Below are 11293 nucleotides of genomic sequence, written 5' to 3' on the forward strand. Positions count from 1 at the left end.
ACTGCCGTTCACCCTCCCTGCAGTCCTGCTGTCCACGCCTCCATCCCGCCTGGCGACGACAGGGAAATTTAAGGATGCTTTGGGTTGGCTTTGTTTGTGGTGGATGCTTGGGGAGCTATGGAAGGAGCCACCAGCAGTGCTGCTGCTCGTGCTCCTGCTGCCTTGGCTGTCTGTGGCAGTGCTGGGAGCTGCCTGGGTGGAGTTTTGCCCTTCCTGGGCACGCTGGAAGGACACTCAAGATGCCCAACCCGCAGGTCAGGGCTGGGGGATTTAAAAAATAGAGCAATGTGGCAAAACAGCTGGGTGAGGACTGCTCCAGCTTGGGAGCTCCAGCTTGGGAGAAGAGTCCAGTCCTGCCTGCAGTCTCCCTGAAGCTGGTCCCCTCTGGCAGGCAGCTGTGCCTGCCAGCACCCTGCTGCCTCTGCCACAGCCCCTGCTGCCTTCCCCGCCACTGCTGCCTTCCCAGCACCGACACAGATGCCAAACAAATGAGTCTTCCCAGCCCTCTGCAGGGTTTGGTGGTTTTTTTTTCCTCTTGAGTTTCTACCAGCCTGTGCTGAAGCGTGTGGCAGCACGTTGGGGTAGGCAGCTGACGGGAAATAGGCTGTCTTTTTCCATGCTCTTGGCTGGGAAACTCCGGAGCTTTGGAGCTGTAGAGGTGATAATCCAGGGATAACTCATTAGGCAGGACATGCAATCAGATGTTACCTGTTTGTAACTGATCATCCAAAGTGTTCGCTCTGACACAACACACAGAGCGCTGATCCTGCTCCTTCAGGCAGACAAACAGCACCAACCTCTTCACTGCAGTGTTTTCTAGAAATGACTCTTTTTATTTTTACTTCTCTCTGTTTATATTTACCTCTATCTGCATCAGTTTTTTTGAATCAAAGTAAGAAGTAATTTGACCGATAAACTGTGCCTTATTAAGTGACATCCTGCTGGCTGAGAGACAGCAGCTCTCTCAGTGCAGTCTGCAGAGCACACAGAGGACATGCAGAGGAATTTTCATACCAGGAGCTATGGGATTTACTTTATTTCAGTGCCAAATTAATATCACTATTTTATCAACACAATTGTATGCCATGAAACCTGCAATAGCAGCAGCTGGGCTTTGTACTCCAGGTCTCTTGCAGCCCTTTGTTCCTGGCTGGAGAAGATTGCAGTCATCAAAACAAAGAGGAACCATTTTCTCTCCTGGGAACAGAGCACCAAGTTCCCATAAGGCAAAACAAAATTATGCAATGAGTCAAGACAATGTCCTGGGCATGTGGAGTCTTGCTGTGCGCTCTCAGCACTCGCATTCCGCAGGCAGCTCCGTGCAGGAGAGCTGCACAAAATGGTGGAGAGGCTTCACCCCAGCACATCCCAAACTCCCCAGCTGTGCTGCAGGAAAAGGGAATGGATCCTCCCCACCGCTGTCCTGGCAGCACCTCTGTGGCCTGGGGCTGTTTGAGACCCCAGGAGAACTCCTGGCCTCACCAGGCAAGATAATTCCAAAAATTATATAAAATAATTTATAAACGTGACTGTGGCTACCAAAGACTTCTTTCCAGTAGCTCTATGAAGAGAAAAACAGGGGGGGGATGGATTTACTGTTATTTTTCTGATGAGCCAGCCCTTGAGCTGCTCTGTTGTGGACGAGGCATCTCCAAGTCAGAGGTGAAATTCAGCTGAAGCATTTCCAAAGGGAAGGGTTGAGTTCATTAACTGTGTTGCATTCTTCTGGGCGCGAGGATAGACAAGAATATTATTATATAAAAATGCTTTAATTTAAATAGAACAGTCTTAAATTTTCTGGCAACTTCTCTGGCCCTTCCCATCCATCTCTAGGCTTCTGCTGTGTTGTCTCTATCCTCTCTTTGCTCTTCTTTTAAGTGAAACCAAACCTTGCCTGGGTATCCTTACATGTAACAGTGTAAGGTTGTATTAGACTCCTGCAAATCTCTGTATGTATATATATATATTTTATATATATATATGCACATAGTACACTGCTGGGTTACTTGCAGGTGTCAGTGCATTCAGAGCAAACCCCACTCTTACAGTGCTGCATGAATTGCTCTACTGTTCTGCAGTATCAAATTCAAATTTCAGCCTGGTTCTTAGCCAGTATTCTTCCATGAGAGAGGCTCTTCTTACCTAACCAACACCAAAAATTGTTCCAAAAAAGTGAGCAGCTTAAATCCATCTGGACCTTGGCATTAGGATAGGAGAATCTATTGTTTTCTATTAATGCTGCTCCAATCCTCTTAATGAAGATATCAGGCTGGCTTGGGCACATTTATAGCTCAGGTCATTCTTTCCAGCGGACACAGACTGGGTTCAGAGCAACTGGTTTGGTGTGGAGAAAAGCTGGTGGCTCCTGCAGGAGAAGGAAAGGGCTCTGTGTATGTGGAGAGGAGGGGCTGAGCCACGGCTGTGAGCGGTGCTGGACAGAAGGAGCCCAGGGAAGGAAGAGCCACACTTGGTGTCTGTAATCAACCCAGTAAATGAGGGTCAGGGGGAAGGGTAGGCAGGAGGGGAATTCCCATGGACACAAAAAGGGGAAGGAAATAAGAAGAATATGCTCTAAAAATATGGACATAATTCCTGTTCTTTTTAGCTTAAAGCTATAAGATGGAGATGTGACAATAAGAGGAATGTGTGTGTTTGTATCCAGGTGCCTCCACTAATTCTCTCAACCATTTTGTAGAGCACAGCTACAGCAGACATTCAGTTAATTTAATGCATTAGCAGGTTTCTTTATGGAAGTGTTTGTTTTCTCAGGAGTTCCTCTCTGTGATTGTTGTTTTTTCCTATGCCCCCTCTCACTGAAGCACTGAGCAACCCTCACAGGCAGGTAATACAGCCAGCATTGCAAAGATAAATGTTCCTTCCCCTATAATCCCTTTTTTCCTCTGGAAGACTCTACAGGACAGAGTGGGGCTGTGTGTTGTGTGCAAAGGGAACCTCGGCTCCCAAATTCTTTGACATGGAGGTATTAATGTGTAGAAAGACACTGAGCCCCTGGAGTTTGCTTCTAAATAGGGCACAGCTCAGAACATCTGAAGGTCTCTGGGGCTCATGGGTGGGAATCTTCTAATGATCTTTAGTTATTTTTATCCGTGCCCAGTGCTCTGTGCTCCGGGGCAGAGGAGCCACTCTCAGATCTCCTGGGGAGCACACGGAGCTGCAGCACCGGGAGCTGGGCAGGGGAGGAGGAACAAGAAACTAAAACACAGAAGAGAGAAGGTGACACAGCATTACCATCAGACAGAGGCACGAGACAGCAAGAAGAAAAAGAACAAAGGACTTTTCTTCTTTTCCTTCTGTTTTTAATCCTGCTTTCTGGGGGAAAATGGGACAGCAGTTCACCAATGCTGAAGAGGATCAAGGAGAGATTGATGTTGCAGAGCTGCAGGAATGGTATAAGAAGTTTGTGGTGGAATGTCCCAGTGGGACCCTCTTCATGCACGAGTTCAAGAGGTTCTTCGGGGTCCAGGATAATCAGGAAGCAGCAGAGTATGTGGAGAACATGTTCAGGGCTTTTGACAAGAATGGGGTAAGTGCTGAGAAGGTTTTACAGGTATTTGTGTAACAATTTCTGCAGTGGGGAGGTGTTTGGGTTGTGCCCACCCTTCATGGGACTGAGGTGGGGGCGAGGAACCCCCGAGGGCAGGAGAAGGAGCACAGGCTGGTCTGGATTATCTCCTCAAATCTCTACCTAAATTAAGGTCAGAATGTCCCCTGAAAGGACTAAGATTGAATTAATTTAGGCAGTCACACTTTGAGACAGTGTTGTAACGCCCTCAAACAGCCAAGGCTCCCACATGGCAGAAACATCTCTCTGTTGAGATAGGGGGGAAATTACAGTGCAGGAAAGTCCTACTCAGGCTTGTTCTGTGTCGGAGGAAGTGTCTGCATCAAGTATGAACAGGTGGTTTGTAATAAAATATTGATTTTAGCTTTGCTTTCCAGAAGGAAAGGAATGCTGAACAATTCAGACATTCTGGTCTTGATTCCCTTTGCCGTATTTGTCATGAGACACCTGGGAGAAGTGGGTTTTCTGGTTTAGTCACAGTTCCTGCATCCCCTGCACTGCTGCCACGGGCAGCCTGGGATGCTTTGGGTTCTCAAAGAGTGGAACTCAGCTGCCTTGGGTGAGCAACGCTTGCCAAATGGTTCAATTATTTTTTTCCTGAAGCTCTCGATCACATTCCAAGTGTGGGGATGTTTGTTCCTTGTATCCATACAGGAAAGGGGGACTCAGGTTGTTCATCTCTGATCAACTCATCTCCCTTAAGCTCCCTTTGAAAACAGCAGCAAAATCACATTGAAGTGGCAGCAAAAGTCAGTTTGTGAGAAAGGATTAAAAAAGGCCATGGAAGATGTGGGCAGGTCAGGCTTGTCTCAGAATTCCAAGTTGTAAAAACCCAAATTCCTGCAAAAAATGAAAGGTTCGGGTCCCAAATTCTGTTATGAAAGCTGTGCAGAAAAGGTAGCAGAGCAAACTGTGCATAAAAGATGAAGTCCCATTCCTAATTTATGGGAGCTTCCCTGACAGGACAGAGAATCTGGTTTTAAGGGCTGCTGGTGCGTGACAGGATGGGGGAGGAGGTGCACAGGGTGTGGCTGTGCCTGCTGCTGGTCCTGAACTGCTCCAAACCTTCTTTACAGTGCCTGACAAAGACCTGTCCCATGCATTATCCTTTTGGCAGTTTTAACCCAGGTTTTCTGGAATCTGTAAAGCAGTTCTCTATCAACTTTCTACCCAGTTAATGTCATCCAGCTGCTGCTTTTCTGTTGCCACAGGATAACACCATTGATTTTCTGGAATACGTAGCTGCCTTGAATCTTGTTTTACGAGGAAAACTGGAACACAAGCTGAGGTGGACGTTCAAAGTGTATGACAAGGATGGGAATGGCTGCATAGATAAACCTGAGCTGCTGGAAATTGTTGAAGTAAGTGGGCATTGCCCAATCACTTTTTTAAGCAATCCCTGCTCTTTGGCAATGTTATGATGTGTATGGGGTTTGTGATAATCAGGTTTCAGGGCAGCTGTGGATGGTGATGAAGTGAAAATGCCTGACCTTGGTGAAAGGGTTTGGAGCCTGCTGGGGTGTCTGAGGGCTCTGCTGTACCCACTGTGGGCAGCCTGGCCCTGCTGCTGCCCAGAAATGCACCCTCTGGGTTCTGGAGATCCTGGAGCTCTGCTCTGCCTTTCTTTTCAACCTCTCAGCACCAAGGTTCCCTGTGCTGGCCTGGGGAGGAGGGTTTCACCCCATGCCCTTGCTGGGGCTGTGTCCTGGCTGGGTGGTTGGTGAGAATACCCTGAGAGGCACCAATTAGCACCGAAATTCCTTTGTACCGGTGCCTTTCTGGGTTTCTGCTGTGTCCTGCCTTGGATGTAACCAGTGATGGTGTGGAGGTGTGAGAAGAGGCCTCGCAGTGACTCCATGGTTTGGTTGGCAGGGTGGGAGCTGGTGTCTTCTGCCAAGTGATGGAACAAGGGGAAATCACCTCGAGTTTCACCAGGGGAGGTTTAGATGATTATCAGGAAAAATTTCTTCACTGAAAGTGTTGTCCAGCCGTGACACAGGAATCACCATCCCTGCAGGGATGTAAAGGCTGTGTAGATGTGACAGCTGGGGACAGGGGTTAGGGGTGGCCTTGGCAGTGCTGGGGGAACAGTTGGATTGGAGGATCCTGAAGGTCTCTTTTCCAACCTGAAGGGTGCTGTGGGGCTGAGCAGGCAGCCAGGGACAGGTACCTGTGCTCTTACCTGAGCTGAAATATCTCGGTGGCTGTGCTGCAGCACCGCAGGGATGGTTCCCCTGCACAGCACTGCCTGGCAGGGTGATAACCACTGCTTATCACCCATCTGAGCATCTCAGGGGAGTGCAGTGCCAGGAATTGCCCCTGTGGACAGCAGGGCCTCCGGCTGGGGAGGGTGAGCAGCTGGACTCCTGCAGCAGCTGTGTGGCAGCAGGGCAGCCTGTCTGGGCCACGACCCATTATAGTTTTGAGGTCAACCAAGAATTGTCCAGAACTGTGAGGCCACTGCTAATCCTCTCTCTGGGAAGACTTTAGACAAAACCCTTCAGCCTAAGCAGTAAAGGTAACGATGGACAGGTGGTGCCATAGGAGTAGATAAAATCTGACCCTTTCCCATGGCAAAGGGGAGCAGAAACTGGGGGTCAAAATCTGTGCTGATACAGGTTTGATCTGCAGCCTGGGCACAGCTTCCCCAGAGAGAGGGCTGGGTTAGTCCAGATGTGCCTGGCTTTGGATGTTAGGAAAAAATCACAGTCAAGGCTTATGATTTTTTCCGTCTGTGGAACTGTTGCTTTGTTCTTTGCAAAGAAACCCTGAGGTCTGACCAATATGTGTAAGGGAAACAGGAGGGCAGCAGCTGCACAGAGCAAATGAGGTAATTAACGTGCAGTGAGGGTAGGCATAAGGTCAGGGGTTCTGTTCTAGATCTGAGGCTGTTGAGGGGCAGATCTTTCCAGAAAGGCTAAACCCACAGCCTTTGAAAAAGACCTTCTCAGTGTTGGGATGATAATGGAGTTCCCTGCTTTTCATTTGCCAGTCCCTTTCCTAATTTGTGAACTCCTTTCAGTCCATCTACAGGCTGAAGAGGGTGTGTTGGTCGGACGTGGAGGACAGGACCCCGCTGCTGACACCAGAGGAGGTGGTGGACAGGATATTTCAGCTGGTGGATGAGAAGGAGGATGGTGAGTGATGGATGGAAAAAACCTGCCTGATGAGAGCTCACCTGTGCTGGGCTGGCTGCCTCTGATCCTGGCTGCCCAGAGATCACTTGGCTCTATTGTGTTACTCACAATGCACACGCTGGGTTTGGTTCTGCTCTGTTCCACAGTCAAAAGTGACTTTGAAGGTGCAGCAGGGTGAAATCTTTTCCATTGTTATTTTAATGTAAAATACCAAGGAGTCACTGCTCTGTCTGGATTTGGATGTCACTCAGATCCCATCCTCTGACAGCCCCCAGCAACCAGAGGGCAGGTCCCAATCCCAGCACAAAGAGCTGAGTAAAGACGCTGGTTCCAGTCAAACTGGGGCTTGCAGGACCTGACTGGCACCGGTCCTGGAAGAGCCTGGGTGAGCCCCTGCAGCATCTGGAGTCTCCTGTTGGATGGGGCAGGTGGGAATGCCCAGGGTCACAGCCCCTGGTTTGTCTTTAGCTGCCTGGCCTGGCAGAGGTGGGGAAATTAAGTAAGGTCGTGTCTGATTAGCATTTTATCTGACACATGGCTGGAATTGTTTCCTGCCTCCTCCTTGTCTCTTATCTCTGTGTTCTGACTGCCCATCTCGTGTCCCCCTCCTCACCCACAGGGCAGTTGTCTCTTGATGAGTTCATTGATGGAGCCAGGAGGGACAAGTGGGTGATGAAGATGTTGCAAATGGATGTGAACCCTGGGGGATGGATCACTGAGCAGAGGAGGAAGAGTGCTTTGTTCTGAGAAAATTCGGGTTTGGCACAGCTGAAAACCTGATGCTGACTCCCAAGTGTGACCCTTCCTCTAGCCTGGTAGTGACTTTCCTTTTTAATTCGATCTCAGCATGCAGATGAAAACCTGAGTGGTTTAAGGAGCCGCATCTCGATGTAAAACCCACGTGCTGAGCACCGCTGGTACCCAGGGACTATTTCTGGCCCATGAATAAGTCCTTTTGTGTACACAATACTGTGTTTGTCAGCTCTGGTTTTTGGTTACACCCCAAGGAACAAACTTTTTGTGGCTTCCTGCAGCAGACCCTGAGCAGGGTTTGGAGCTGGTGACAGATGGGACTGGGAGGTGAGGAAAGGAGCCAGGGGTGCTGTCTCCAGAGCAGACTGGTGCTGGCATCGCTCACTGCTGCAGAGTTACAACAGCTCACACCAACACAGCTGCTCTGGCAGGTGTTGGGCATTCAGGGTGTCTCGATGTGTGTTTTGTAGCCTTTACTGCTGCTCATGTCAGATTCCTGAAGACCAACACACAACTACCAAAAATGAGAATTGGATCAGAGCAGTGGCCAGGACAACACTCAGAGCTGAGGGAAACAACGTGAGGGCTGGGCAGGAGGAGCAGGGACTCCTTCCCCTCCCTCCTGGGGACCAGAGTCTGCTCCTTCTGCCTGCTCGAGGCCTGAGGGGCTGATGGGTGCTGATTCCAAACACTGACATTTCACAGCCCCGTTTAGAGGACAGAATGGCACAGGTGTGACTCGGCTCCTTTTGAGCCCCTGGTTCTTAGGGAATCATGGCTCTGGAACAGCTTTTCCTGCTCTGGGAACAGTGGATGAGCTCAAGGAGCTCCAGGATTTTCACTGCAGTGGGAGAAGTTTAGTATGGAAGCAGAGATGAGGGAAGAGCAGAGTTTTGCTTGGCAGTATCTCTGCAATGAGAGGACTTGTGCTGCTCCATTGGCAGGACCACGGAATCATAAATCATGGATGGTTTGGGTTGGAAGGGACCTTAAAACTCCTCCAGTTCCACCCCCCCTGCAACGAGCAGGGATGCCACATCAGGTTACTCCAAGCCCTGTCTAAACCGGCCTTGAAAAGAATGGAAAAAGTGACAAAAATTCCAGTACAGTGGTTTTACACTGGACTTAATTTAGCCCCCGACCACAGATATAAAATTTACACAGGTTGCAGGCTGAGCTCTGCTGTCCTGACCCGTGTTTCTACATAGATGTGTGTGGAAAATGAATTTGGGTTGAATCAATATTTTGGTTCAACTTTATTGGATGTATTGGTTCATTTACAAGAAAAAAACTCCCCAGGAAAATAACATGAGTTTGTCTCTTTCATTTTAATTTTCCCATGGGATCAGTGGGCCAGGTCATACCAATGAAAAGATTTACAGCCCCTTTTTTGTGGCCTTTAATTAGGACTGTGAGAACTCTCATTAGCTGATTAGTTTGCTGGTTTGTGGTCTTGTCAGTTTACCCAGAGTTTAAATTCCATGAGGAAGTGTTCAGGAGAAGACAAAATCAATGCTAGAGTTCAGATCGTGCACATTTCCACTTTGAAACAGCCTTTCTGTGAGTTCTCTGTAAATACAGACCAGTTGGTGGTGAGCTGACTTATCAGAGCTGATTAGACTCACGCTTTATGCTGCTCTGAGGCAGTTGGTCAAAGCTCTCTCTAGTCAATAGTTTATCAGCCAAAGATCTGAAAGAAAAATCTGACTTGAGAGCCTGGATGAAAACATTCACTTTTATTGATTTTCCAGCTTGTGAAAAAAATGTTTTCATTGGAGGATACAAATCTCGAATTCCTTACATTTCAGCATCTCAACCAAGGTAACACGCTCTGCTTCTTGCACAGTTTTAGAGAGGCTCTTTAGTTCCTAGAGTTGCATTTTGCTGGTTCACTGAAATGCTCCAAATTCTCCAATTCTGCTCGCCCGGTCAGCCCAGGCTCTGCAGGGGCTGTCTGGGGACCCCCAGGCCAGCAGCCCTCCCCTGGTGAGCACTTGTACAGATGTTGGTAGAAGTTTTGTAAAACAGGAATTGAATAAAGAAATATTTATTAAAAACCTTTGTTTTGTAGTACTTATTTGTTAATTAGGTGAAGATCTGTGCAAGCACCTGAGTATCTGACTGAAACTGTAGCCTGTGAGTCTGATATATTGAATTTAGGGGAGGAGCTGCTGGAACAGCTGGGTAAGACAGAGATAAGGCAGAGATAAAGCAGAGATGACGATGCTGTTGCAGAGGCAGAGTAGGGAAGGAGCCTCTTCTGTTTAACTTCCTGTGATGACAGCAGGAACCATGAGAGTATCATTTAAAAAATAATGTTTCTCAATGGAACTTGAAATAGGTGCTTAAATAAAGTGAGCTGACTGCTGCAATCAGACGCTTCTCTTTTAACCCTTCCAGGACTGAAACAGGACCCTTGAGGGCTCAGGAGCTGGGTGGTTCCACGTCCTGTGGCCTGGGCAGATGTGGGATGGAGGTGCAGGGGATGTGTTTGTGTCAGAGCTGGCATAACCCAATGGAAAATTGTTCCTCTTATCAATTGTAATCTTTTGTCAAGAAATCAAAGGTGCTTTGGCCTTAGTGCTATTTTTAAATCCCTGGGTATAAACACCCTGAGTCCTCCCAAACTCCATTCAACATTCACATCAAGCACTGATGTCAGGCATTTTGCATAATCGGTTTTCCAGACTTAGGCCCAGCTTGAATTGGATTTGACTGATTGGATTTCTTTCTGCTCTAAATTGGGAAACAGGATGGCTTGGAAAAGACAAATGCCGTGTGATTTTTCCGGGCTACCATCTGCTCCCGGGTTTGATGTCCCTGCAGCTGGGCAGGACTCAAGGTGGAAGGATCAGGTTGGAAAGTGGAGCTGAGGCTGTTGTTGAAGGGAAGAGGGAGCAGGAGCCAAGGAGGCATCACATCCTGAAACTCTCTGGGAGATGCATCCCTGGAGAAGGCGCTGAGCAGCAGCAATGAAAGGCTGAGGAGGAGGAGGGAGGATCCTCGCACCCGCTCTGGGCTCGGCCGTGCTCCGTGTGCAGCCGAGGTTTGGGCAGCGGCGGCTCCCCCGGGACTCGGGGCTGCCCGGGGTAGGGTTTGTGTCCAGGTCACTCCCGAAGCACCCGTGGCCAAGTTCCCTTTGAAAATCTCCTGTGGGAAGCCGGAGTGACCTCCTCAGCCCCGTGCTGGTCACTGCAGGGACTGACTGTGGTCTCAGTGGTTTTCTTGCAGTGCCTGTGCTCAGCTGTGCCATGGCAAAATTCCTTTTCTTCCTTTCCTCCCTTTCCTTCTTTTCCTCCCTTTCCTTCTTTATTTTTCTTCCTTTCTTTCCTTCCTGCCTTCGTGCCTGCCTTTCCTTCCTTTCTTTCCTTTTCTTTCTTTCCTTTTCTTTCTTTCCCTTACTGTCCTTCCTTTTCCTTTCCTTACTATTCTTCCTTCTCCTTCCCTTTCTCTTCTTTCTCTTCTTTCTCTTCTTTCTTTTCTTCAAAGTTAAGTGCACCTCAGAAGTTTAGAAAGTGTCTCAAGGGCATCACCCTTAAAGATCCTGCATTTAGGGGATATTCTGGGATCTGAGGAGTGCTGCAGGAGTGCTGCAGGAGCCCAGGAGCTCCTTTTCCTTTCCTTACTATTCTTCCTTCTCCTTCCCTTTCTCTTCTTTCTCTTCTTTCTCTTCTTTCTTTTCTTCAAAGTTAAGTGCACCTCAGAAGTTTAGAAAGTGTCTCAAGGGCATCACCCTTAAAGATCCTGCATTTAGGGGATATTCTGGGATCTGAGGAGTGCTGCAGGAGTGCTGCAGGAGCCCAGGAGCTCCGGCAGAGCA

General features: G+C 48.5%; 2 protein-coding genes across 2 annotated transcripts in view; one reads left to right on the forward strand and one right to left on the reverse strand.

The window, feature by feature from the left end:
- The window catches only part of CUNH1orf74 (chromosome unknown C1orf74 homolog), a gene marked incomplete at its 5' end in the record, with an annotated part of 21185 nt that extends 10105 nt beyond the window's left edge, over positions 1 to 11080 (reverse strand). Inside the window, one exon of the mRNA XM_017741099.1 lies at positions 11073 to 11080. Within this exon, the coding sequence (XP_017596588.1) occupies positions 11073 to 11080 (8 nt within the window). The remainder of the gene's footprint in view (positions 1 to 11072) is intronic.
- On the forward strand, positions 3113 to 9532 carry GUCA1B (guanylate cyclase activator 1B). The gene is made up of 4 exons (XM_008638955.2): positions 3113 to 3544; positions 4795 to 4944; positions 6606 to 6720; positions 7340 to 9532. The coding sequence occupies exons 1-4, from the start codon at positions 3341 to 3343 to the stop codon at positions 7465 to 7467; spliced, it is 597 nt and encodes a 198-aa protein (XP_008637177.1). The 5' UTR covers positions 3113 to 3340; the 3' UTR covers positions 7468 to 9532.
- Positions 11081 to 11293: the final 213 nt, after the last annotated feature.

The sequence above is a fragment of the Corvus brachyrhynchos genome, unplaced genomic scaffold (genome assembly GCF_000691975.1).
Source record: "Corvus brachyrhynchos isolate BGI_N302 unplaced genomic scaffold, ASM69197v1 scaffold338, whole genome shotgun sequence".
Lineage (NCBI taxonomy): Eukaryota > Metazoa > Chordata > Aves > Passeriformes > Corvidae > Corvus > Corvus brachyrhynchos.